The sequence below is a fragment of the Catharus ustulatus genome, chromosome 14, assembly GCF_009819885.2.
Source record: "Catharus ustulatus isolate bCatUst1 chromosome 14, bCatUst1.pri.v2, whole genome shotgun sequence".
Taxonomy (NCBI): domain Eukaryota; kingdom Metazoa; phylum Chordata; class Aves; order Passeriformes; family Turdidae; genus Catharus; species Catharus ustulatus.
The window spans coordinates 1,040,941-1,067,856 of NC_046234.1; the positions used below are offsets into that span (position 1 = coordinate 1,040,941).

At 43.9% G+C, this 26,916-nt stretch overlaps 1 protein-coding gene across 2 annotated transcripts in view; it reads left to right on the top strand.

The window, feature by feature from the left end:
- Positions 1-742: 742 nt before the first annotated feature.
- The window catches only part of TBC1D8B (TBC1 domain family member 8B), a 35,088-nt gene continuing 8,914 nt past the window's right edge, over positions 743-26,916 (top strand). Inside the window, exons 1-13 of one of the 2 annotated variants that reach the window (XM_033072347.2) lie at positions 743-957; positions 11,665-11,775; positions 13,871-13,989; positions 14,600-14,825; positions 16,574-16,814; positions 17,878-18,085; positions 19,675-19,842; positions 20,362-20,511; positions 21,629-21,779; positions 22,007-22,221; positions 22,663-22,780; positions 23,812-24,097; positions 25,357-25,486. In XM_033072347.2, coding sequence (XP_032928238.1) covers positions 828-957; positions 11,665-11,775; positions 13,871-13,989; positions 14,600-14,825; positions 16,574-16,814; positions 17,878-18,085; positions 19,675-19,842; positions 20,362-20,511; positions 21,629-21,779; positions 22,007-22,221; positions 22,663-22,780; positions 23,812-24,097; positions 25,357-25,486 — 2,253 coding nt within the window. In that variant the 5' untranslated portion in view covers positions 743-827. The remainder of the gene's footprint in view (positions 958-11,664; positions 11,776-13,870; positions 13,990-14,599; positions 14,826-16,573; positions 16,815-17,877; positions 18,086-19,674; positions 19,843-20,361; positions 20,512-21,628; positions 21,780-22,006; positions 22,222-22,662; positions 22,781-23,811; positions 24,098-25,356; positions 25,487-26,916) is intronic. The other variant, XM_033072348.2, reaches the window with a different exon arrangement.

Below are 26,916 nucleotides of genomic sequence, written 5' to 3' on the forward strand. Positions count from 1 at the left end.
GCCAATATCATTATCGTAATCTATAACATAAGGAAAGTGCATAGAAGTTCTTGGGAAACAGAAAGACCTACTCACTCCTGTGTTAGGAACAGGAGTGACTCTTGCATGGAGGTGGGAAAAGTCTGGGAAGTCCTCGGCACCAGAGACTGGAACAGAGCAGGCAGGGGGGCTCCTCTGAAGCTTTAGTTCGTGTTTTCTGTCAGCCTCTCTCCGCACCCCTACACCCCGCCTTGCAGTGCCAGGCCGAGCGCTGACTGGAAAACACACCCGGGCGCCAAACACCATCTCTAGTGCCGTTTGTCTGTCCTGTGGGCTGAAAATGGAGTCAGGTTTGGCCAGAACTGAAAATGGGACTTGTGCCAAGGGCAGAACGGGCACAAACACCTTCTGCCCCGTCTGGGGTGGTGCATAGCTGTGTGCAGGAGCGGCAGAAGAGCTTCTCCCCGCGGCACACACAGCCGGGACACGGAACGCCAGATTCCCGCTCCGGGGCACACAGAGCCGGACTCGGCACTCCGCTCCGGGACACAGCGAAGCCCGCACTCGGCACTCCGCTCCGGGCCAGGCCGCCGGAGCTGTAGGGGCAGCCACGCCCCGCCACGCGGCCTGGGACGTGCAGGGCCCGACGGGAGCTGTAGTTCCGAGGCAGGGGAGCGCACAGCCGATGGGAGCTGTAGTCCTATTGTAGCAGTGCAGCGTGGCCACTTGGAGGCAAGGACTACAGCTCCCAGCATGCTTTGGGAGCCCCGCCCTCCGTGCCTGGCACCCCAACTACGAGCGCGGAGCGGGCACAGCGTTGGAAGTGCTGCGGCGTCAGGGGCCGCGCGATGTGGCTGAAGCCTGAGGAGGTGCTGCTGAAAAATGCCCTCAAGCTGTGGGTGCAGGAGCGCTCCAACGACTACTTCGTGCTGCAGAGGCGGCGGGGCTATGGCGAGGAGGGCGGAGGCGGGCTGGCAGGTACTGCCCCCGTGGGGCCGGGGCAGGGCTGGAGCGGGAGAGCAGGGGTCTGTCGGTCCCGGGACCCCTAGGCAGAGAGGCAGGAAGGGACCTGCTCGAGTTCTGGAGCCCCGGACCTTCCTGGGTTTTTCACGAGGCTTTTCTCGCCTTCCTTTGCCGGGGTAGCGGCCCTAGGGCAGCAGAGTACGGCGGGGACGGGCACCCGGCGGGGCTGGCGGCGGCTGGGGCTCTGCAGCCCCGGGTGCCGGGCACTGTGGGCGGCACAGCCCGGCCTCGGCACGGGCTGAAGAGCCACTGCTCCAGCGGGGTCCGGCACAGCTCCACAGGCCGCTTGGTGGAAGTGGACGCGTCTCAAGAAGGACTGATCTGCCTTGCTTTGGCAAGATGCTTATTTCCAAATCCTTTTTTCTGCGTGCATCTGGGGCTGCTTGAGATAAACTCCTGCTCAGGCATTTCTGATTGCTCGTTTTAAAAGCAGACATATGATTTGATGGAGCTTGTCAACAGTGGTGGGTCAGGAAAGTGACAGAGTGGTGGGACAGCAAATTGACCATCTCAAAAAAATTGAACGGAATAAACTTCATTCCATGAGAACTTCAAGGTATGGAGCTGAGTTTCTATTTGTAATTCTTGCCTGTTTGTATCATCAGGCACTGCAGGGGCCCCAGCTATTCTTGAGACCTCTGTGATGGTGGCAGCTGTGCTGACTGGAACAGATTCCTTTATAGGCTGATGGTGTCTGTCATTGATCCTGTAAGGGAGTAATGCTACAGGCAATCAGCAAGTCGTTCCTCAGTGGGATATGGTTCTCGAGGGTTTGCATTTCTGTAGATTTTCTAGGCTCTCTCTTATTTGTGTCATCCTAAAGGAAGCGATGTTAAACATGAGGCATAATTGTCTTGTGGAAATACAGTAGTTTCATGAATACAAGCCGCACGGATTATAAGCCGCACTTCCGGTGCCTCGACAATGTTGCTGTCTTTGTCAATAGATAAGCCGCACCCCGAATATTAGCCGCGCTTTCGTTCGTAGCGAGAATCCGTGCGCAGCTTTCACAAATTGGCCAATTAGTAACAGGATCGCGGCATAGCGGGGTTTACTGGCTCGGGGCGGGGCCAGGAAGGCTCGGCCCACTCATGGTTGCCGACGGGGCCGGCCGGGTGGTGCTGCAGCCGCCGCCGGGCTCACTGGCCCCCCCTCTCCCGTCAGCACCGCCCCGCTGCCGCGTTTGCTCGCCCTGCCAGCGGGCCAGCCGCCACTGGCAGGCACGCCGGCCGCCCCGGTGCTGTGTTTACTCGCTCTGCCGGCGGGCCAGCCGCCGCCGCCGCCGCTGGCAGGCACGCCAGCCGCCCCGCGCCATGTTTGCTCGCCCGGCCGGCAGGGCTGCAGCCACTGCCAGGCTCTGCCGGCAGGGCGGCCGCCCCGCTGCTGCGTTTACTCGCCCTGCCGGCGGGCCAGCTGCCGCCGCCGCCAGGCTCGCCGGCCGCCCCCTCCCGTCTGCACTGCCGCCGCGTTTGCTCGCCCTGGCCGGCACTGCAGGCCCCCGCACCGCCGGACTCCCCCACGCTGCTGGCCCCGATTCTGCTGGGCTTCCCCCGCTGCCAGGCAGCCCCACCCGCCGGGCTTCCTGCTTCTGCCATGCTCCCCTGCACTGCTAGCCCCAGTTCTCCCGGGCTCCCCCGCCCTGCTGGCCCGGGCTCTGCCGCCGCCCCGCCCTGCTGGCCCAGGCTCTGCTGCCCGCCCCCCGCACTGCTGACCCCGCCTCTGCCAGGCTTTCCCACCTCAGCCGGGGCCGGCCGGGCTCCAGCTTGGCTTGGGGCTGCCACGGGCTCTCACTTCCGTGTTGGCAACTTTTAGAATATTGTTCATGTATTAGCCGCCCTCGAATATTAGCCGCACTTCCGGGTTTCCACCAAACTTTTGGTCAAATTGGTGCGGCTTGTATTCGTGAAATTACTGTACTTATTAATTTTACTGAACAAAACCACAAGGCTCAAATTTCTGGCTGATGAATTTCCAGTATAGAAATGGCCCTTGCAGCTCTAGGTGGCATCTAAATGAACCACTGGCAGCACACGTGAAAAGTGTGAAAGAAAGCATCCCGAAATCCCAGGTTACTATGCATATCAAAGCAGATAGGTAATGTCACGCTTTGGCTTAGAACCAGGGGTGATATATTACAAGCTTAGAAGTCTTGTGGGGATCAGGCTTGATGGCCTTCTCTCTACCTTTATATATTTGGAAACCAAGGAAAACAAGTTGCTATGTAGGTTGACTTTCTGCATGATAACATTCATTTAAGGACTATGATTAAAGTGAAACAATGAGAACTGGAATAAGTTGTTCTTCTGGAAACCTCCTCATAGGTTTACAGCTGGGTAGACAGCTGGGCCTTCCCAAGTGCCCTTTGAGTTTTGGTGAAGGTGAGGCTTCTGGAACTGCTCTCCTTGGTGGCTGTTGACAGTGTAAGAAAAACACTTGGATGGGATAGTTGCTATAGTATGCTTTTTTTTTGTCGTGGCATTGCGCATTTTATTTCTGTAACTTTTCTTGTAAATTCTTACAGATTATTCTGTGCAAGTTATGTTTTTCCCTGGACAGAAACAAAAGGAGTGAAATGTTCTTGAATTAAAATTGTAATTAAGAAAGACAGTTAAACAAGACAGTTGCATAAAAATGCAATTACAGTAATTTCACAATTATAAACCGCACCATTTTGACTAAAATTTTGGTCTGAACCCGGAAGTGCGGCTTATAATCAGGTGTGGGTTATATATGGACAAAGAACGATAAGTTGCTGTTTTAGTTTGGAGGACAGGTGTCTGCTGAGAAAGTCAGGAGCTTCTCTTTGAAATGGAGAATGTAAACCCCCTCCCTCCAAATTATTAGAATTTTGAAATCAAGGGGCTTTCAGGCAAAGATATGGGAATTAGGAATAACAGTTCTTTACTAGGGAAATTAAAATAGAAATACAGTACTACAAAGAAACAAACTCCAAACCCTGACAAAGTCAGAGTACAACCTGACACCCTGTTAGGCAGGGTGTTGGTAACAGTCCGATTAAATGGTGGTTGCATCCTCCTGCGGTGACAGATGTGGCTCAGTTGGAGCAGTACTCCTGTAGAAGGTGCAGTTTCCCTCCAGAGGTCCAGTGGTGATGTGGAGAAATGCGGTTTTCCTCTGGAGTCCAGTGGAGAAAGGGCTCCCTTAGTGTCCCAAAACCTCTGTTTTTATTTTGGTAAGAAATGTTGGGCTCTTCCCCCCGGCTGTAGCAACTTCCAATGGGATGCAGTAATTTTATCAGTCCCACAGTGGGACTCAATGACCATTAGCAGAAAATGACTGCCTGGAGGAAGGATGGGTTGTGAAAAGATAAAGAACAATGCCCTGCCTGGTTTCAATGGATGACCCATTAGCAGAATATCTCCCACGGAGATAAGGATCACTGCCCCCACCCTCAACAGATGGTGATAGAATAGGTACCTTTTATCACACTCTGTACTGTAATCCAAGACAGTTACCGACACCTGGACGTGCGGCTTATAATCGTGAAATTACTGTACATTTGTGTTTGCAGATTTGGAAATATTCAAACCTTCTAGGTATAAGCCAGCATGATTTGGTATGCCCGGGGTTAATTTTGGTATTGCTGCATGTCACTTGAGAAAATCAGCACTTCCTTTAGGAAAAAGCAAAGCACAGCTGTTGTGTTATGAAATCATCCCAAATGTCCCAGTACAATCTTGTTCTCCTGAAGAGTGTTTTACAGCTGGTGAGATGAGGTCGTAGATGACTGGCAGCACTGAGGGACTGGGAATTAGGAGTGAAAGAGAGACAATGCCTCAAGACAGGAGTGGAAACAAAGGTGGGCGGTGCTGCAGGGTTTGAATAGTGCTAATGGGGATGTGACAAAGGATTCCCAAAAATACGGTACAGTTGGTAAGACAGGCTTTAAGGAGGGAAGTTTTGAGGAAGCAACTAGTACAGTAATTTCACGAATACAAGCCGCACCATTTTGACTAAGATTTGGCTCCCAAACCGGAAATGCGGCTAATATTCAGGAGCGGCTAATATGTGAATAATTTTCTGACATTTACAACCTCAGAAGTGCCAGGCAGAGTGCTGAGCCGAGCTGAGCAACTGCAAAGCCGGCATTTCGCCATTGTGACAAATTGCTACTCTGTTATGCCGCGGGTGGAACCTGGATCCCTGCAGGCAGCACAGGGGGCGGGGAGAGAGGCGGGAGAGCTCCCTCCTTCCCTCCTCTGCCGCAGCCCGGGGGAGAGATGGGGGGGCCCCGCGCCGCCATTGCCGCGGCTTGGGGAGGAGGCGGGGTGCTCCATCCCCGCCCGCCGCGGCAGGAACAGGCAGGCTCCATCCTGGCCCACCGCCGCCGCGGCAGGAGCAGGGAAACTCCGTCCCCACCCACCGCTGCCACCACGGGCGCGGGAAAGCTCCGTCCCCGCCCGCCGCCGCTGCCACGGTCGCGGGAAAGCTCCGTCCCCGCCCGCCACCGCTGCCGTAGGAGCGGGGGAAGCTCCGTCCCTACCTGCCACCGCGGGGCAGCGCCGGGCCGGGGTGACCAAACCCAGTGGCAGCGGTGGCCAACCCCGAGCGGCCCCGCCGAGCGGCAGCGCCGGACTGGGCCACCTGGCCCTGTCGGCCGCCCCAAGCGACCCGAGCCTGCACAGCCTTAGCTCAACCAGTAAACTCCGCCCTCCCGCGGTTCTATTACTAATTGGCAAGTTTGTTGCACGCGGGTACTCGCTGCGAACCACAGAGTGGCTTATACTTGGGTGTGGCTTATTTATGGACAAAAACTGAAATGTTTGCCAACACCCAGAGATGCGGCTTATACTCAGTGCGGCTTGTATTCGTGAATTCACTGTACTTGGAGAAAGATACGGACAAAAGAGCAAAAGGTAGATGTCAACAGAGGTACTTACTGAAGGAAGACTGGAACTTCTGATGCTGTCCTAGGAATAGAATGAAGTCTGCAGTTGGATTTGTTTGTATGACCCCTGTGGACTGACAGGGGCAGGACCAGTTTGTAGTCTGTAGATGACACATGGGGCTGTTATGGCTTGTTTGCACACACACCAGACTTCTGAGTGTGGTTGTGTGAATAACTTGTAAACAGGTCCAGAATTACCTGGTTGTGATCAGCCTTGCCTCCCTCCCTGCAGATAAGTATCTGCTTAGCTTTATACTTCATTCTCTTTGTTTTAGGGCTTCCCTAAGGATACAGATGCTGTAAACTGTCTGAGTGGTGCTTCATTGGGCAATTCATCATACAGTGGGCTGTCCCAAAGTGTGTTGTCTGACAGTGCAACCATGTAGAGCCACTCTGGGAGAACTGATCAGGTTTTCCAGAGTGGATGGGTAAGAATATAGTTATGAATACAGGTGCTGTAACTAAGGTCTAGTGAGATTAAGCATGCTGGTCACAGACCTCTAGCTTTGGTTTTAATTTAGGCAGGACCTTGATTAGGAGATTGGTATGCAGGGAGTAGTGATACAAATGAGTAGTTGGTGTCATAATATTCCAACCTTTCACTGAAGTTTAAACAAATAAATTGTTTATTTCCTGCTTCTACTGTTTTAATTTGCCTCTTTCTGCATGAGAAAGAGAAGCAAAATCCAACTGTGAGAGGAGAAAAACTTATCAGTGAAATAAATATATGGTTAGAACTAGTCTTCCCTGTGCCATGCTCAGAAAGGTGGGGAAAACTGTGACTCTCCCAAGTCCCAGATCTCCTGTGGCAATTGTTGCCATTGTTGCCAAAGGCCCCTGCCTGTTTCCACTGTTTAAAAGCTGTGGCTTGTTGGGTGGGCCATTGCTGGTTGGCTTGCATGCACAGAGGGTTGAGAGAAGGGCAGACAGAGCTGGGCAGAGATGTGGACTGTGGCCAAATTTTCCTTCTCTGACATTGGACAGAAGGAACAATGTTCAAGTACTAGTTGTGGATGTCAAAGGCAAGAACCTTGTGTCTAACAAGATTTCGTGGTGGACCAGTTAAAAAAGTACTTGGTGATCTATGTACAAACTTAAAAGAAATTAATTTTGGTAGGAACTGCAGAGTGAGAGAGGAACCTTGTGATCTGGCTTGACCCAGTCTGCAACACAAAGGTGCATGCTTTTCCAAACTTCCTGGTCTGGGCAGAAGTCATTTATCCATGCTGGTGTTTTAAAAGCACACAGAGCTTTTCGTGTGCCTTCCTTGCTGTGGGTCCTCAGCCTTCATAGGAATCAAATGGGAAATTTGCTGATTAATGGCGTTCTGAAATTATGTCAGCTACCTATTTTTTTTTTCAACAGCTGTAGCAGAGATTATTTTGCAGTGGCAATATTGGTGAGACATCCATCTGTTAAGATGCATGTTTACATTTGGGGTTGACTGGTGGAAAAAATTACCAGCATGTGCTTCCCAGTTCCTGTCAGACAACTTTTTAGAAATAAAAACGAAGAGGAACTGTGGTCTGCAGTGCTTTTTTCTTTTTTTACCAAGTACACCGATATTTACTTTTTTCATAGTTGCACTTGTAATTTTCCCTGTTTCTAAGGATATCTTTATTGAGGCATAGAGGCAAGATTGGACACACACCTTAGTTTAATGAGTTACTGTTTTCTTACCTGAGTCATAACCACTGACCATAATGCACTTGAATTACTGTAAATGGAAATTAAATCTTTTGTCTCTGAAGGCTTAAACTGTTGTGTTTTTTGTCTAAATTGTCTTAGAACATTCCCATCTCCACCCATGCTCAGTATTTCCTTAAGCTGGAATTTCTTAGTCATGAAATCAAGTTCACTTACAAAATAAAATTAATCCAGCCAGTAGTTCTGTGCTTAATTTGACAATGTTGGAAAAGGAGTACTATTCACAAGTTTGCATTCCTGTATTTTAAATCAGATACAGAGAGTAGATGTCTTTTCATGGTTTGTATCATTGAAAGCTGGGGCTTGGTTGTTTTACAATGTTTTTCCTCTTTGCTTCTGCTCTGTTGAATATTTTAATTTCCACTAACCAATCTAATACAAGATACAAATTCTCTAACATTTGCATGCAACCTATAGGCATCGCTATATTACCATGTTTCATTGCTTTCTTGTCTCTAAACCTTATCTTGGACCCTTCCTGTTACACCTGGAGAGGGTCTCTGCTGGCTCTTTGGTATTTGTGGCATCTGTCATTATCTAAAGAAAGGAAGGAGGCCTTCAAGCATCCACATTGTTGCTCTCAGGCACACAGTCGAAAGCTACTGTCATTTCTGTCTTGCTTATGGTTTCCATATTCTCAAAATCTTTTGCTGAACAATCACATTTTTAAGGTTTTCCTGATTCATCCTCCGCAACAACTTGTGGCAATGCTGAGGTGATGGATGCTCACCTGGTACAGTTCATTGTGTCTAAAATCTGATGATCTTCTGTCTCAGTTTGAAAAACAAGTGTCTGCTAACGAAAGCAGAAACCTCCCCTGGACTGGTGAATGTAAACTCCTTCCCTCTGATTATTATGATTTTGAAATTAAGGGGCTCTGAGGGGATATGAGGATAGGAGGATATGAGGATAGGAATAACACTTCTTTACTAGTATATATAACAAGGCAAACAAAACAACAACTATGGAATTAATACCAAACAGAAGAGGGACCCAGTAACGCCTCTCTGCCGCACGCGCTTTCCCCTTTGGTGCAGTTCCGCTCACAGCCAGCAGAGGCGCTGCTGGCTCTCGCTGGGCAGGGCAGGTGCGATGATTCCCCCACGGCTGCAGGGGGCGCTGTGGCGCGAGCTCGGGGAGCACGCGGTAATGGCGGCACGGCCGAGATGGGAAGGGATGGAAAAGAGAGGCTTTGCTTCAGGAACCCCGGGGCAGTGTTGGTCCCACTGCTCCAGCAGGATTCTCACAAACAGCACACTAAAATGGCAGGGCCTCCTAGGAGGGCGGGGGTGTGGGGTCCAGCAGCAGAAGAAGAGGCAGCTCCTGGCTGGGTTATGGTGGTGGCAGTGGCACCTCCTCCTCCAAAGGCAAGAGTGAAAGAGAGAGAGAGCGACTACTCCTGCTCTCCTTTCACCTGATTCTAATCTCGCGGAGTCTCTGTCCCTCCCAAACACCCAAAAACCAGAGGGGTTCTCCTTCCCCCGTCTCAAGTACCCAGTCATCAGTGCTTCTTTAACAACTCATTGGGAAAAATTCCACAGGTATGCTAAAACCCAACCCTCAACACCTCCAAGGAGGCAGGAGCTATGATGGCATTTCCTTTCTAGTGCACTGTGGTAACCATTGGGTCAAACTGAGTTGCATTAGCCTTATAAATAGTGAATAATATCCTTGTGATGTATATTACAACAGAAAATGCTATTAGGAGATTTGTGAACTAAATAATGCAACATTTGCTGTAGCAAAGCCATCTTTAAGATCAGCTCAGTGTCATGACTAGTTCAGTAAGCGAAAGCTGCTTAAACAGACATAAATGTTACTTATTCAATGTCCATCCTCAGTCAGGAACTACAAAATAAACTTTCCAACAGCACCTTACAAACTTTTAATTACAGACAAGACCAGAGATATAATGTACTGAATGTACTGCTCTGGTTGTGGATTTTTCCTCCTTTTTTTCCTTCTCTCTTTCTCTCTCCCTCCCCACTGTTGATTTTGGGGGTTTTTTGTGCTTTTTTGTTGTTATTTGCTTCCATGTTTTTGAGGAGAAGCAAAAACATGTGAAACTTGAATAGCCACAATGAGGTGGTCCCACAGACTCTATGCTAAAAGTGTGTCCTCAGGAAAACCATGCTCTGCAGACAAGTGTCTAGACTTACCATTTCTGCCTTATTTTGTTTGCTTGTATTTTTTCACAATTTCTGTTTTTCAGAATTTGAGAGTTAATGGAAAGAAAGTGAAACCCAAAGTACCAAAGCAGCCAACCTGAAAATTCCAAAATAACTTTTGAGGGATGCATTTGAAGTAGTCTAAATCTAGTGCTTCTACAGAATATTAAAACCAAAATCAAAAGATCATTTTCCATTAAATAGGGAAGGGTATTTAAAGATATAAAGGCTCTGTAAGGGCTATGTTAGTTTTTTATTCTGCCTCTCTACTCTTAAAAGCATTTTTTGGGAATGCTTTGCATCCATGATCTCAACAGGTTTCTGGAACAGACTTTACAGCAGCTCTTTGTGTAATTGCGTCATGATTTTTTGGGTAATCTCATCTCTTGTCTTGCTTTACTTCTGTAGGAGACTAAGAGCCCAGAGTGATTGCTTTGGTAGCTTTGCTTCAATTGACTTTTTCTGTGGCCGTGCTAGAAGGGTGCAAACATAAGAAATACAGAAAAGAAGCATAAGATCCTGTTGATTGTATTTTTGTTTCTGTTGTAACAAGAAAAGGTTTTATGGTGCATCAAGAGCCAAAAATTTCAATTCTTTCTTCAGTATTGATTTTTCTTCTTTTAAAATTTCCTGACTTTTAGATTTTTAAGGATCAGTTAAGATATCTGGGCTAATATCTTTATTACGGCACAGTGAGAGAGAATGATTTTGAATCATTGTAAAATGCATCCTCGTTTTCCCAGACAGTGTTTTTGTCCTGGTTCTGGAGAGATGAAGTTTGACTTTTTAGTGAAATTAGTGTATTTTCATCTGAACTGTTTAATGGGAGCTAATTCATTACTTAATGGTAGGGAGGTGTCAGGCAATTATGGTCTCCGAGGGCTCTTTCCTGTGCTTGGAAAACAGAACAACAGCAGATGACTAATTAAGAGGTACTTCAATTGCTCCTTGTGCTCTTTGAAGGCTGGGACTGCTGTGTTACATTTCTGGTTGTGCTCTGATTTCACACACCACATGGCTGTCACTTCCACAGGGGTCATCTTGAGAAACTTCTTTACCCTCATTACCTGGATCAAATTATTACATCCCAAAGAAGTTCCTCTGGGAATACAGTAATTTCACGACTACAAGGCGCACCCTTTTGACTAAAATTTTGGCCTGAACCCGTAAGTGCACCTTGTAGTCCGGTGCGCCTTATATAATGGACAAACTTGTGAAATTTGCCAACCCGGAAGTGGGAGCTGCAAAGCGGGGCGGTGCTGTGGGAGCGCCGAGCCGTGATGGGGGGCAGGAACAGACGGCCCTGGCCCGGCAGGAGCCGCGAGGAGGGGCAGGGAGCCGGTGGCCCTGGAGGGAGGGAGCGGGCAGCCACAGAAGCCGCGAACCAGGGCCACCCTGAGCCAACCCGGAAGTGAGAGCTGCGGCCACGAGCCGCGGCTGCCCCAAGCTGCACCTCACCAGCCAGCACCTGGGGCGGGCGGGAGTGCCGAGGCTCACGGCACGGGGAGGGTGCCTGGGGCTACGTTTAAAGGCTACGCCAATCTGTGAAAAATGTTTGCAAATTAAGCACCTGCCAGTAAATCCCCTGCAGCTCCTCGCTGCAAAAAAAAAGTGCACCTTATAGTCTGGTACGCCTTATATAATGTACAAAGTTGCGAAATTTGTCAACTCCCGGAGGTGCGCCTAATAGTCCGGTGTGCCTTACGGTCGTGAAATTACTGTACTTTGTACTCTCCTCAACTGTGCTTCTTATTTTCTCAGAGTTCATTAGTCCTTACTTGGGCAGCATTCCTCTTCCCCAAGAAACGAATCAGAGGGGAGCACGCGTTTCAAAATTTGAGTTTCACTGTGCTGTGTACATTTTCTTGGACACAACAGGTCTCCTTGTGGGAACGTTAGATGCAGTGTTGGATTCAACATCGAAGGTCGCCCCGTTCCGCATCCTGCATCAGACTCCAGACTCCCAAGTCTACTGGTCCATCGCGTGTGGTACGTACCGTGCTCTGGGAGCCAGCCAAGTCCCGAAAGTGGAAAAAGAAGGTGCAATTGGATCCATTTTTGGCTTAATCCTCTCATATCATTACTCATTCTTGTGATTTGTAAATGGTTTAAAAACATTTGCAAATCTGACCTTGACAACAGAGTGTGGTTCCAGTTTTTCAGAATAGCTCTATAGACTCTTCCTATTACGCCTTCTCATTGTCTGCTTCTGCAAGAGTCCTTCAGTTACCAAAACCTTTGAGCACTGTTGCAGTGACAGAGGCACTATCTTACTTTTGTAAGATGCAGGGATAACTTGACACAGTTCAGGATGTACTCCCAGGGTCAGTTTATTCCAAAGTGTGCTGTAGGTAGGTATAACAGTAGCTACATATCCTAATATTTTTGTTTACTTTGTCTTTGCATGTTAAAGCATGAAGGCTCACAGTCATAGTCAGAGCTGAATTCTTCCTCATATCTGTTGCTCTTGTAGTATAAGTTCTATCTCTTTCTTGTAGTATAAGTTCTATCTCTTTCTCGTGTTAATAATCAGTAGAAAATGGAAAAGTAAATACAGATTTGTTCTTGTAGCTTTAATTTAATGTAATTGCATGTCACTTTAAAAGGGCAGCCTTAAAGAATTTGAACAATTTGTGAATTTACAATAAATAAAATTTCAGGGACACTTCGGAAGAAGTCAGACTTGGTGACAGGCTATCAGAAATGCATCATATATATGTTGGAAGTATAGTCTGGGGAAATTTACTGCCAGGTCAGTCCTTGGGAAAATACAAAGAGTAATAATTTTGGGACTGAATTTATGTAGATTTTGTGCTGCATAGATGTGCTTTACAACAGAAAGCTACTTAATATAATTGTACTAATTGTGTTAGATTGTTTCTTCTATGAAGAAGTTGAAGTGATGACACTTTGTTTCTGCTAGTGCATATAAAGGGTCTGAAACAGTGCTCCTAAACCATTTAAACAATTACAAAAACAGTTTTCATTATTCCTGGGTCACCCCTGCGCTTCTGAATCACATTGTGACTTAAATAATCAGTCTACATGTGTAGTCTGAAAAAGAAAAACAGAGAAAAATAGTTACTCTTCATATAATTTAAGTGTTGTTGCAAATCCACCCAGTGTAATGCAGTCTGACTATTTAACTATATTTAGAGCAATTTCTAGTCATTCACAGGGCCACTTTAATTCTGTGGAGTCCATTGAAAGTTGGTTAATTACTCTTTACAAAGTAAGCTGAGAAAAAAACAATTGTTCAAAGTGTTTTCTTGCTTGAGGGTATCAATAGTATATGATCATACTACCTGCTTTGATTGGTGAGCATTCTTGTGGAGGATGAAGCTGCCCATTAATTTATATTCTAGAATGTCTTTATTCAAACCTATGTAAGTTCTTTCACTCTCCCTGTGCGCCAGCATCTGATGGGGAATCATTGTCTTTAAAGCACTGACTCTGTACTGAATTTGCTGAAACCCTGCAGTTTCACTTGTGGCATCTCAGTCCTTGCTGCCTCCCTGGTTCCAGTGATGTTTGCTTTTACATCCTCCCATGTGTTAGGGATTTTGCACAGCAGGCCCTAGTCTTGAAGTTCTGCTCTGGGAAATGTTGTGGGCCAGTGATCAAAGCTGAGGATATCACAGGCACAGATTTAATTTTCTGTTGAGCATCATGGGTTTGGTCTCACATTTCCCACATTTTGGCCTATCAAAACTGCAGGTGTTGCAGTGATGCTGTGCTGTCTGTGTTGGAGAGGTGCTGCTGAGAGGAAGGAGCTGTCAGTCCAGTTCAGGCTTCAGCACTGAGCCACGTAATGTTGACAAAACTGAGATGCTTTTGGATTTAAAGGCCAGAAATAGACCCGCATAAAGGACTTGAAAGATAAAAACACAGCCGTGTACATGTTTCATGTACACTGAATACATGTTCAGTGTTCACAAGAGGTATTAAGAAATTTAAGACTTGTGATTTTCACTTGTGTATCTAAATTACTCTGTGACTCGGGAATTTGCTAAGTATTCTCTTGATTAATAGTTCTGGTGAAATGATTGAAATCTGTCCTAATTTAAAGTAATACTTTCAATAGGATCCAGCAGAGAAGAAATAACAGAACATTGGGAGTGGTTAGAACACAATGTTATGAAGACTTTATCAGTATTTGATTCAAATGAAGACATTACGAGCTTTGTCCAGGGAAAGATAAGAGTAAGTAACAGGCATAATTGCAAAAGGCTAAGTAGTTTTTTTTCTTTGACTGTACACAAGTAATACATCCTCTGTAGAATATTCAAAGACAGCATTGAAATGCTGCCTGTTCTGATTGAGTAGTATGTGCCTGTTAACTTTAACATGTGCCATTGTTACTATTTCTCTGCCCCACAGCTAAGTGAGGTTGTTTGACATAAACTCCACTTGGTAAATGGTATGTCAAATGCCTTTAGATAGTGGACTAAAACTGTTGATTAAGTATTTCACAATAATTTTAACAGTGCCTGGGAAGTGTGTGGTCACTCTATACATGCTAAATATTTAGCCCAGGAACTCTTGGAAAAATGAGGAAAAGTGAGGAAAATACGTGTGTTTCAGAAGAGGAGACACAGGAATGTGTGTCTTGCCTAAGCCGTATGGGAGACTTGGTGGATGAGTCTGAAATAGCACATTTTATTTGTGACCTATGATTTTATCCTCAGACTCTTCTTCCCATTCTAGAACTTACTCTTCTGCTGGGAGAACGCTGTGCTGTGTGCATGCAGGTGCATGTATGACAACCACCCACATGGACACATGCATAAAGTAATGTGATTTTTTGATGTAGGGTTTGATTGCTGAAGAGGGAAAAGATTCTTTTGTAAAAGAAGATGATCCTGAGAAGTTTCGTGAAGGTCTTATGAAGTTTGAGAAGTGTTTTGGATTACCAGAGCAGGAGAAGTTGATTACCTACTACTCGTGCAGTTACTGGAAGGGCAGAGTGCCCTGTCAAGGATGGCTGTATCTTAGTACCAACTTCCTTAGCTTCTACTCATTTTTGCTTGGAGCAGAAAGTAAGTAAGCATTGATGCTAAACTGTGTCCCTTCATGCTTCACTGCTCATTTTTCAGAATAGGAGAAATACTTCCTGTGTGCTAAGGGAGCTATTTTGCAATATGAGCAGATGTCAACAGAGAAGAGCAGAAGCTGCCAACATAATTTATGGAAATGCGTATATTTGTGTAACATACTACAATACTACAATACAGTACTACATACTACAATATCCATTATTATGCTTCCTTAATTCAAGCTCCAGAGAGAAGGCAGACTTCCAGAAATTCACTGTAGCTAAAAGCTGTCCATCATCTTCAGTTCATGCTGTAGTATTAACTCTATGAGGATTACAGTTATTTCTTCACACACAGGCTTGCTATTTCACATGGGTTCACTACACACTGGTGATAATTGCACATAACTCTTTTTTTCCCTGTGTAACATTAGTTTGGAATGCCCAAACAAATGCTTCTAATGGTGTGTACTATAACTGTATTTATGTGAAAAATGGAAAACATACAGAAAACAGGGTCCTTTCAAAGCTGATTTTGATCTGTATGCCAATACATGATGGATTTAATTTAAGAAGACGTGTTGGTGAGCTGTTGAAAGGGGTTGGCTTCTATCATGGTGTTTGTTTACTGTTTGCAGTTTCACCTAAGAGCAAGGAAAAGGTGATGTAAACTTGTGTTGTCATACATGGTGCGTGTTGTAATGTTTTTCTATTAAATTCTTTCTAGTGGAATGAATTTTTACGAAATATGAAGAGAAAGCATTTTGTGCTTATTAGTTTGTAGTCCTTTCCAAGTGTGTTATCATTTGACTATGTTGTTTAATTACAGTAATTTCACGACCATAAGGCACACCGGACGATAAGGCGAACCCCCCCGGATTCGGCAAAATTCGCAACTTTGTAGATCAGATAAGGCGCACCGGAATATAAGGCGCACTTTTTTTTTGCAGCAAGGCCCCGCCCCCAGCTCACCCTGTGCGGTTGCTGGCCGAGGCCCCGCCTCAACCTGGCAGCCATTGGCCCCCTGGCCCGCCTCCACCCGGTAGGGGCGGTGCCGCGAGCCACCGGGCCCCCCTGGACCTGGCAGCCATGGGCCCCCAGGACTGCCTGGACCCAGGAGCGGGGGTGCCGCCGGCCCCCTAGCCCGCCTTCATCTGGCAGCCGTGGGCTCCCGGGGCTGCCTGGACCCAGGAGCGGGGGTACCGCGGGCTCCCTAGCCCGCATTCATGCGGCAGCCATGGGCCCCCGGGACTGCCTGGACTCAGGAGTGGGGGTGCTGCGGGGCCCCTAGCCCACCTTCATCCAGCAGCCGTGGGCTCCTGGGACTGCTTCCACCCGGGAAGGGGGGTGCCGCGGCCCCCCTAGCCCACATTCACCCAGCAGCCATGGGGCCGCGGGACTGCCTGGACCGGAGAGGGGCAGTGCCTCGGGCCCCCTGGCCCACCTCCACCCGGCAGGGGCAGTGCCGTGGGCCTCCGGGCCCGCCCCCAGCCGGCTGCTGTGGCACTTCCGGCTCCCCCCACGGTCTCAGCTCACACTTCCGGTTTGGTAAATTTCGCCGCTTTGTACATCAGATAAGGCGCACCGGACTATAAGGCGCACTTCCGGGTTCGAGGGAAAATTTTAGTCAAAAGGGTGCGCCTTATAGTCGTGAAATTACTGTATATTTTATTAATACTGCTACTACTGCATTTCTTTAATACAGGCAGATATTGAGAACTGATTCAAATGTCCTTACATTTTTATTTTCAGTAAAACTTATTATCTCCTGGGATGAAATATCAAAACTTGAGAAAACTTCCAATGTGATTCTGACAGAGAGCATTCATGTGTGCTCTCGTGGGGAAGATCATTATTTTTCCATGTTTTTGCGCATTAGTGAAACATTCCTTCTCATGGAGCAGCTGGCAAACTATGCAGTTAGAAGACTTTTTGACAAGGAGACATTTGAGAATGATCCAGTCCTTCATGACCCTCTGCAGATCACCAAGAGGTAATGCATTGCTTATAGTTCATCTGTTCTGGGCCCAGTATTTGTTTAGGCAAAGAGGAAGAGACTCCTTGTCTCAAGGGGATAGTAAATATCAGCAAAGCTGGTATTTTCTTAACCTAGTGTCTCATTAAAATGTTGGACTGAAGCCATGTGAGGCATTGTAATTTGTTGTTATTTGGCAGGATCCAAAGTCTGTATGAAGGCAGGAGGTGATCAAATCTTCAGTGCTAAAAGGTTTATATTAGTTTGAATTTTGAAAAGGTGTTCTTGCAGCATTTAGGATTAGAAAATTCAGATTAGAACTACAGTGTTTCCAGAGATACCTGATGAGGAAGGATAAAGTAGGGAGGAAATAATTTAACAGACGTGTAAATGATAACTGCATGGCTTTTGTGAAAGCCCCTGAAGATGAGTGATGAAACCAGTGAGTTGCAGATGGGTGCATGGCTTTCCTGGGGTACAGCATTATTTTGGGTGGTGGGAAGGACATGAATATGGGTAACTTAATGGTTAAGGTTGTTCCTTTTCCTTTGATTCCTCAGTTTGATAGCAATGCTGGAGAGGGATATTGCTCTGCAACCAAAATACCGTTTCTGGCTGCAGTTGTCTATGAAAAATTAGCCCATGGCAGATGTTTATGACTTGTGCTGCATTTCTAGCTAATTAACCCTCCATCAAGCCAAAACTTGTTCTAGTTTTAAATGGATTATTCTGATGTGTGGGGAAACAGTGAATGTTATGCTAGTAGTATCTTTTCTGCACTACCTGTAGGCCCTATAGTGCTCTACTGTGTAAGAACATTATTGAATCTGGTCTTGTTTAGTGCCACATTTAAATATTTTGTTAAGTGGATGTACAGGTAGGTGTGATCATGTCCTTTGTTGCCTCTTCAAGAAAAGCATTGAATGCTCCAGATTGACTCCATAGATTTATGGGAGAGGAGAGCATGATGTTTTACTGTCTTTTCCCAAGATATTTTTGACTTTTGTATTGGTAAAGACTATTAAAACTAATTTAATTTTTCTTTTCTCTTTCCTACCAATGTGTTTTGTTTTCAATCCAGAGGCCTGGAGAGCCATGCCCACAGTAAGCAGTTCAGTGCATTCTTCAGGCTACCTAAAGAAGAGTCCTTGAAGGAAGTTCATGAGTGCTTCTTATGGGTTCCTTTCAGTCATTTTAACACCCATGGAAAAATGTGCATTTCAGAAAACTACATCTGCTTTGCTAGCCAGGATGGCAGCCTGTGCAGTGTAATCATTCCATTGAGAGAGGTAATGCAAACTACAAATCAGAGTCAGTTATACCAGCAGTTTTGCCCTTGTGTGGTTTAATACCAGTTCAGCAGATTTTCATTAGAATCTCCTTATTTTATGTGATGTCATGGATACTACTTGTAGGAATTCTGTTTGTAAGTTTCTGGAAATACTTTCATGTTCCAGATTTGTTTCTCTATCTTCTTTCTCTTTTCTATTTACTGTTATTTCTGTAACTCAGTACAGAATCCAAATTTTTTAATACTTTTTTTTATTAAATGGAAAAGCTTTTGCTTAGTACTTGTAGGTGAGTTAATGAGGCATTCTCAAGGTAAGAAGAAAAGAATTGTTGTGGGTGGAGGATTTTGAAGATTAGTAATCACACTACTGTGTTTCTTAGCTCAGTAGTGCAGGTTTTTTTGCAGCAGTTGAGCAATGCTGTCTGTTCAAAACTCTGTAGAAAAATGCAGTCATCAAATGAGCAAGTAGCAATGTCATTACAGTTCATAATCTCAACAGACTATAAGGACAGAATAAAGACCATACAGACCATACATACACAGATTTATAATTTCTACAGAGTACTATAGTAGACTGCAGAATAACTTCTGGAAAAAAAAAGCCAACTGTCTTCATTCCTGTCTTGATTTCATGTGATCTGGAACATTGCCACATTTCAGTCTTCTGTGTTAAAAGCTTTTCATCAACACCAGACACATTTTGCAATAGCCTACAAATAAACCAGGTTCTGGAATTGCTCTGTAATTGATTTACATGCTTACATAGGGGGTGAGTTGTACGAATTTCAGCAGTACACTTGGTGTTCCCCGCCTACATAAAACAATTTATTTGATTATCTGTAAATAGTACTGCAAATAATAGAGACTTCCATACCATAAGAGACTGTGTTAAAGGATCTGGCTCCAAATTTATTCTTATGGACTGACAATCCTCATTATTTGTTCTGCAGGACTGTAGTTTACCTCATTTCAGTAGTCTTTCCTTCTTTACCTATAACAATGTGCTCGGTGGTTTTCCATTCTTCACCTTTAAGAACATGAATACATCAGCAATGCCAGTCAGTCTAGATTCTCATGATTGTCACACTTGAACTTGTGTGATTAAATGGTTTTAACTGCTCTAATCTGTAACTGCTCCATCAAGGCATTTAAAGTCAGCTCTAACTGTCATGTGTTATGACAGCTGTTTTGACAGGGTATTCTCAGTGGAAATTCAATCTTGTAAAACTTGTTTAATTTGATTACTTACAAAAGTCATGTTTTCTCTGCTTTTGCATGGTAAGAAAAAAAAGCAGCTGCTTCAGCAGGTAGAAGGAGATAAAGTTTTCAAATAAGCTGATCACTCACAACTGGGAACACCTTTTTGAAGATTCCTAATACTCCGTCAAAAATCTGCTGCATAATACTTAGTGCCTTTTGCTAAAATAGTTACAGGCAATTGAGCTTTCAACTTGTAACTTGTGTTATCTAGTCTGCTTGTGTGCTTCATATACTATTTCATTTATACATGTATTCTTAACAGCTTTTCTCTTTTATAAGTAAGCAGGTAAAATTCTTTGCTTAATTTATATGTCCTTGGTTCCATAGGTCACAGGGGTGGATAAAGCAGATCCAGCCAACAGAGGAGTCAGCATTAGTACCAAAGGGAAAACAGCTTTTCGTTTCACAGAGGTGAGAGATTTTGAACTGCTTGTGGCAAAGCTCAGAATGAAATGCAATGCAACTGCAAGTCCACAACACATCGTAAGTACTGAGGTAACTGCTCTGGCAATTCAGATTTCTTAGTATTTGTTCATAGGAATAAGTCATGTACCTCTGGCTTTAAGGTTTGAAAGAGAATGAGTTGGACAGTTGCTGCTGTGAATGCATTCTGGTTTGGGTTCTTTTACCTTGTTTTTCATCAGGTTTTGAAAAGCAACTCCAGCTGTAAAGCTGGTTTTAAATGCTGTCAGGTTTTCTATAAAGTTCACTGTATGAATGGGGTTTTTTTTTGTGGTGATGGATGGTCAGGTTTCCCTATTCTCATGTTCTTAGCTCTCATTATGAATACTTGTCGTTTCATAATTTTTTTTTTGCTTGAGAGATGGCTTTTTTTCCCCCAAATGCAGCCTCCTGAAAGTTCATCTGTGCAGAGCAGGGACTGCTTTTTAACATTTATTTTAGAAGTCTGTATCTGGCACCTGTAACTTAATATAATGAACAATTATGGTCTGGTATCAGTACTGCTTCTTGGAGGATTGTTATTTATGAGTACCACTGTTAAATTTTTTCAAGGTTGCAACTGGTTCTGCCTCTGACAGTCCAAAGGATTTTGGTGCTGGACAGTTAAAGATGGGCCAGAGAGATAACAGCAAAACTGTCAGTACAGAAGCACTAATGACTGTCTACCATCCTCAGGATGTTGAGAACCTTGACTCTAAAATGGTAAGGGATAAAATGCCAACACTTCTTGAAATTGAATTGGAGAGGAGTGAAGAATATCAAAATTAATTCCAACCAGGCTACTGATTTCCTCAAGAGCTTTGCTAGTCTTCTTTCATCTTCATTTTCTGTATTTGGAGTCCACAGGGTGCTTCTTCATAGCTCTATTCAATTTTCTGCTCATCTTGTTTGATAATGATATGCCTTATCTTCATGGGGTTAATTTCTCCTGCTCTTCCATCCCTCAGGGAAGAGTTGGCTGTTTGTTTTATGTTAGTGAACATGTTGGATTGCTTTCTGAATTTCAAGATACAAAGTCACTACAACCTCTCTGGGAGCCATAAGACTGTTCTAAGAAATAGGCTTAACTTCTTCCTTGTTTCCTTTTTCTGCACCACTGTCTAACAAAGTTATGCTCTTTATGTAGTTGTTTTTGCAGCAGAACATCCAATTTTTGCTTCTCCATTATGTGTGCAAGAAGACAGGTTTTATTTCAAAATAATTCTTTGAGCAGAACTGAGTAAATTAAGATATGAAATTTTTAATATTAGAAATATCAGAAAGTAGATGTCCTTTGAGCAGGACAAAAGGGAGTCCAGATTTTTAAATCCTGCTTTTTATAATATGTTGAAGAAAAGTGAACGAAATCTGCTTTTCCTTTCAGCATCTTTAATTGCTTTAACAGTGTTAAATCTTAGTGCTGCATGCACAAAAATTGTAGTGGTGACATTCATCCTGTCTCAGCCCTGGAGCCTCACAGGCGCTGGAGCACCCGATCAACAACTGCTTTGCTTCAGAGAAATGTCTGTTTCACCTTCCTGTGCTGTGGCAGTTGTTGGTTTCTGTCAGATGGGATACTGCATTCGATCTACCTTCTGTCTCATCTTCTGTAAACATGCTTCAAAGAATGGTAGGTCATGTATGAGATGGCCTTTTGTGCTGAATTTGTGCTCTGCAATAGGCTGGATTTTGCTCTGATTTGCTTCAGCATTCATTTCACACATCAATACGGATGCCAACGCTGCCATTTCCAGTTTATATGAATATAGCTGGGAGCAAAATTTACTTTTTTTCTCTGACACCGGTATACTTAATGCTTGTTATCTTCTGCTTTTCATAGTTGAAAGAAAAAATGAAGGAACAGTCGTGGAACATCCTGTTTGCGGAACGGGGCCATGGGGTCAGTATGTTTCGAACAAAGAAGACTCGAGACCTAGTTGTAAGAGGCATCCCAGAGGCATTGAGAGGAGAACTCTGGCTACTCTTCTCAGGTATTGCATAACAAGTATAATTGGTTCATTTTGGGAACCATCATTGGCATTTTCGTTGTTAGTGATTCCATTAATTTCAGTAGAATTACTCTGACTCATTACTTCAATAAAATCTGGAGAATCATGAGGTACTTTAGTAGTCACCAAAATTCTTATACAAATTGCAAACAATCAAATTACTGCTTTACTGTTATCCTGTAATACTTTGCAATGCAATGTATTGGCAGGTGCTGTAAATGATATGGCATCCAACCCTGGTTATTACACTGAGTTGGTGGAAAAGTCCTTAGGAACGTGCACTTTGGCTACTGATGAAATTGAACGAGACTTACGTCGCTCCTTACCTGAGCATCCTGCTTTTCAAAGTGACACAGGAATTTCTGCCCTCAGAAGAGTTCTTACAGCTTATGCATTCAGGAATCCACAAATTGGATATTGTCAGGTATAGCAGTTTTGAGAGTCTTAGTGTTGGTTGTTGAAATATTAGCTCATGATGGCAGTGTGATAGCACCTCATAAAATCTGTCACAGAAATGTGGAATAGTTTATTGCGTAGCGGTTCACTTACTTTGCTTATTTCATGCCATTGTGTAAAAGGAGTTCTTACATTGTACTTGAATTAGTTTAGAAATGCTTTCATGTCCACTTCATATATGCATTTGCACATATAGCACTTAAAAATATTTTTATGTACTTTAGATACTCTGTTCTGTATTTAACACCATAGAAGTAAAACTCTTGTCCTGGATATGCCTGTAGGTTGTCCCAGCACTTTAAAAATGTGCTGTAAAGTGCTTTCAGAAATACAAATTCTAAGAAATAATGCCAGTTGTGTTTTCACTATCTTTTCTCTTAATGTTTCCTTTGCCGTTTGAATGTTGCAGGCAATGAATATTCTGACATCAGTGCTTCTGCTGTATGCTAAAGAGGAGGAAGCATTCTGGCTTTTGGTTGCTGTGTGTGAAAGGATGCTCCCCGATTATTTCAATCGCCGAATCATTGGTAACATCCATCTGCTTTTTTATCTATCTTAAATGGAATGTCTATCTATATTGAATGTCAATGGTTATTCATTAAGAACAAATGCAAGGAATGAGCTGAAGACTGACCAGTGGAGAGAAACCATTGCATTTGTTTTGGTATTGTGGAGTAGAAAATGGAGGTTACAGAGAACATCCCATATGTATTGCTATTGACATACAAATACACACTACATTTCAGAAGTCTAATATCTGTTTATTACAACAGCATGCTGTCTTTTATACTCTCTACCAAGTTTACACTTTGTTCATTAGTTACAATAAATCAATATAACGATTATTGGCAGAAAAGTTCTCCACCTCTGTTTTTCCCAGGACGTTTCTAAAAAGACTTTCCCGAGCTGCAGGTTTTCTTTCTTGGTTATCTCCTTCTTCTCTTCTTGCTCTCCATGCCAACAGCCTTGGTCAGAAAATACTTTTCAAAAACAAACCTCATTCATTAACCAGCCCTCTCTGGCCCACAGACCAGCTGTGGGTCCTATTATACCCATGACTCCTCCTTAAATAGGCATGGATGTGATTTTCAGATATTGTCAGTGTTCTAGGAATAACTACTCAGGAAATAATCAGTTAGACTGTTGTACTGTTCTTTTGGAATTATAACTGCAATTCATACTATTTATTTGAAACTTAGCCAGTTTAGATAAAGGAGGAGTTACTTCAGGTCCAGACTTGGCCTTTAATCTCGTATGTGGTTCTTACAGGTGTATATGTTAGAAGAAAATGGGACATGAAGTTTCCCTTCTTCTCCCAGCCATGCACTCACCAGAGTGCCAACACACTTTAAGTGTGTCCAAGGCTCTGGCCCCGTATGTGGAGAGTACAGCTTGTGGCATGGGGGAAGGAGCCAGTGGTTCAGTGTAGCTGGACCTGTGTGTGCTTGTACAACAAAATTGCACTAGGACAAGAACTTTGTTTCTGGCTGGTGCTCCTGAAAAGTGTGCTTTTCTGTGTTAAGATTTGGGTGGTGGTTTTGTTATCCTTTCCCTGCAGGTGCCTTGGTAGATCAGGCAGTGTTTGAGGAGCTCATCAGGGTTCACCTGCCTCAGTTGACAGACCACATGTCGGACATGACTTTTTTCTCCTCGGTCTCTCTCTCCTGGTTCCTTACCCTTTTTATCAGTGTGCTGCCAATTGAAAGTGCAGTCAATGTGGTGGACTGTTTCTTCTATGACGGAATAAAGGCAATCTTGCAGCTGGGCCTTGCAGTGCTGGAATACAACATGGAGAAGTTGCTCACTTGTAAGGATGATGCAGAAGCAGTCACTGTTCTCAACAGGTATCAGTATAACTGTTACTCTTTCAGGCTACATAGCAGCTGCTGTAATTGCATGTAGATAAGTCATTCTGAGGTAGCTGAGAAGACATCTAGGCAAGACTTCCAAAGGCTTCAAAGGAATTAGTGTTCATCTCAGACTGAAATTCTGGAAGAGGTGGCTGGAAAGTGGGCCTTTGAAAACCCCATCCTATATCAAGTTTGAAAACCATAACTATTTTGTGAATTTTAAAGAAAAAGCAATGTACTTTTAACCTTGAATTTATATCATGTATAGAAGGCACCTTGCCTTGATGAGATGATCTAAAGCGCATTATGACTGTTCCAGACAGTTCAGACATCAGCTTACAGGCAGCAAATTCTTTAGTTTAGTTCTTGTAGTCTAGGCTACTGAATCCTCTGCTGTTAATGGTTTAAAACAGTAATAAGACCAAAGAAATGTGATGAGTTCAATCATGATGAGATACTTGTTCTATGTTAGCAACATGAAGCTTTAAACTGACGTACTGCAAACAGAACTTGTACAGTTTTTTCTTCACTAACTGAATTCTCTTGTTGATACTGTGGTTGTATGTCATGGAGTATTAGAAGACCAAAACTACTGTGCTATGGAAGTTAACAAGTTATGACTGTTAAGAACTGATAATAAGAATTTCTGTTTAGTGAGGCTTTGACATGTTGCGTGTTTGAATGGGGTAGGAGCTACAGAATTATTGAGGAAAATGTAAGTTTTGTAATGAGACCATACAGTCTGGTGTTTACTGTAAAATCTGGCATCCCCACTAGATCTGTTTAGGCTGGTTATGTAGGTGTGATAAGCAGCTACAGATCAGGCATGTCTTTGGCTTGTTCATCTGGGGGAATTTAGATTGTCTTGTTCACAGTTCAGGGCAAGCCTTTTCCTCTGTCCCGGTTTGTACAACCTTGCTATATGGATTAGAAAACCAGAGAAATGCCAAGTGGAAGGCACCTTGAAAAGAGTCTAGTTTAACTTCCCATTCAAATGGGGATTACTGCTAGCACTAGATCATGTAAGCTCAGTCTTAAAAACTGCCAAGGCTAGAAACTCTACAACCTTCTCTGGGTGGGCAGTTCCGATGTGTGAGTACCTTTGTTAATATTACAGCACATTTGTGCTATGGGATCTGACAGTCTTTGTTTTTTCCCATACTCCACACAATTTTTCTTCAGTAGATGCTGATGTTATTGTTTTACTGAGATAAACTGGTTCCTGCTGATTTCTTTGTGTTTGCTTTGTGCAGATTTTTTGACAGTGTCACTAACAAAGACAGTCCTTTGCCTCCAGCTGTGCAGCAGGGCTCCAACCTCAGCGATACAAAGAGTGACCATCCAACAGTGGACATCACTGATCTGATCCGAGACTCAAATGAAGTATGTGTTCTTGTGGGCATGTTTTTGCATCCCATGCAACGTTAATGTTTCATGGGCTACTTTGAAACAGTGCAGTTGCATTGTTCCATCTAGGGTAGAAATTCTGCCTGGATTGGTAGAAATTTGGCTCTATATTTTGTTGAACCTCACTGAAAACCATATAGGTTATGGGATAGATATGCTTTTCTGTTGTTTTGGGTTTTTAACTGCTGGGAAGGTACTTTTTAGTCAGTCCTGAGTGGAGTTCCTGAGATTAATCGCAGGTCATGTATTACCATCCCTTATTCACATTATTAGTATGTTAACTAAATTACAAAATACAGCAGAAACAGTCTGTGTTATACTAATTGAGACTGATTACTGCACATTGCAGATACTGGTAACTTTTGACATAACAATGTATATGGGAAACTGTGTACTTGAGTAGTTTATGGTATGGCTTAAATGGCATCTACAGATGTGTTGGGTGAGGAAGACCACCTATGCTCTTTTAGTACTTTCTTTCAATTTGAAAATTTGCTTTCTGCAATGTTAAGCGTTGGAACTCTGCATTGGGAGGAAATCTAGTTTCTCCTTTTTTTCCCAGATTTCCATCAGACATTTTTTTCCCCTTGCCATGATGTGAATCAGAGTATTAATCAATTTGTAGATAGGTTTCTGCTCAGCCCACCAGAAGTGAAAGGCAAGCTGAAAGAAAAGATTTGTTCACAAATTGCTTTTTCTGTTAGCTGGTTTATTTTATCTGTGTGGTACTTTTTTTGTTTTCTGATTAACAGTCATGCTTTTAGTAAAAATCTCACAGTATATCTCTTCTGAAAAAATGTCCTGACCTTGACTCAGAAAAGATTAACTAACTGTAATTTGTACAATTTCGAAACTGTCTTCTTTCTTGTTTTTTTTTTTTTTTAAGAGGAGGGTGCAGCTTTTAATGTGGTGAACAATGTCAAGAATTAGAAATTCAGTTTCACTTGGAACTGTCTCTGTAGCACTGGGCTAGTCATACAAAAGTCTGTTCTGCTAAAATATTGTTTTATAAGAATATTATACTGAAGAATCATGTTTGGAAAATGCTGTAAGATTCTTGAAAAAAAAAAGTTGAGAGCTCAAACTGAGGATTAATAATTGCAGAATAGAGACCAGATATGGTAAATAATGTATATTGCATACAGAACTGTAAGTTGAAGCCTTTACAGAGATGGAATCGTGACTGAAAAAAAAAAACCTCACTTTCTTCTGCAGGAGACAGCACCAAATCAGTAGTCTTTGATATGGCTTTTGAACATTGTTTTGGGCAGATCTTTGGAAGTGGATCTTGGAAGATCCATTTCCAAGCTGACAGCCCTGTTCTTAGGCCCATATCCCAGTTTCTATCTCACAACCCCTTATGCAAATTATTGTCTTCAGTTGAAACAGAGTTTCCTGCTTGGTAA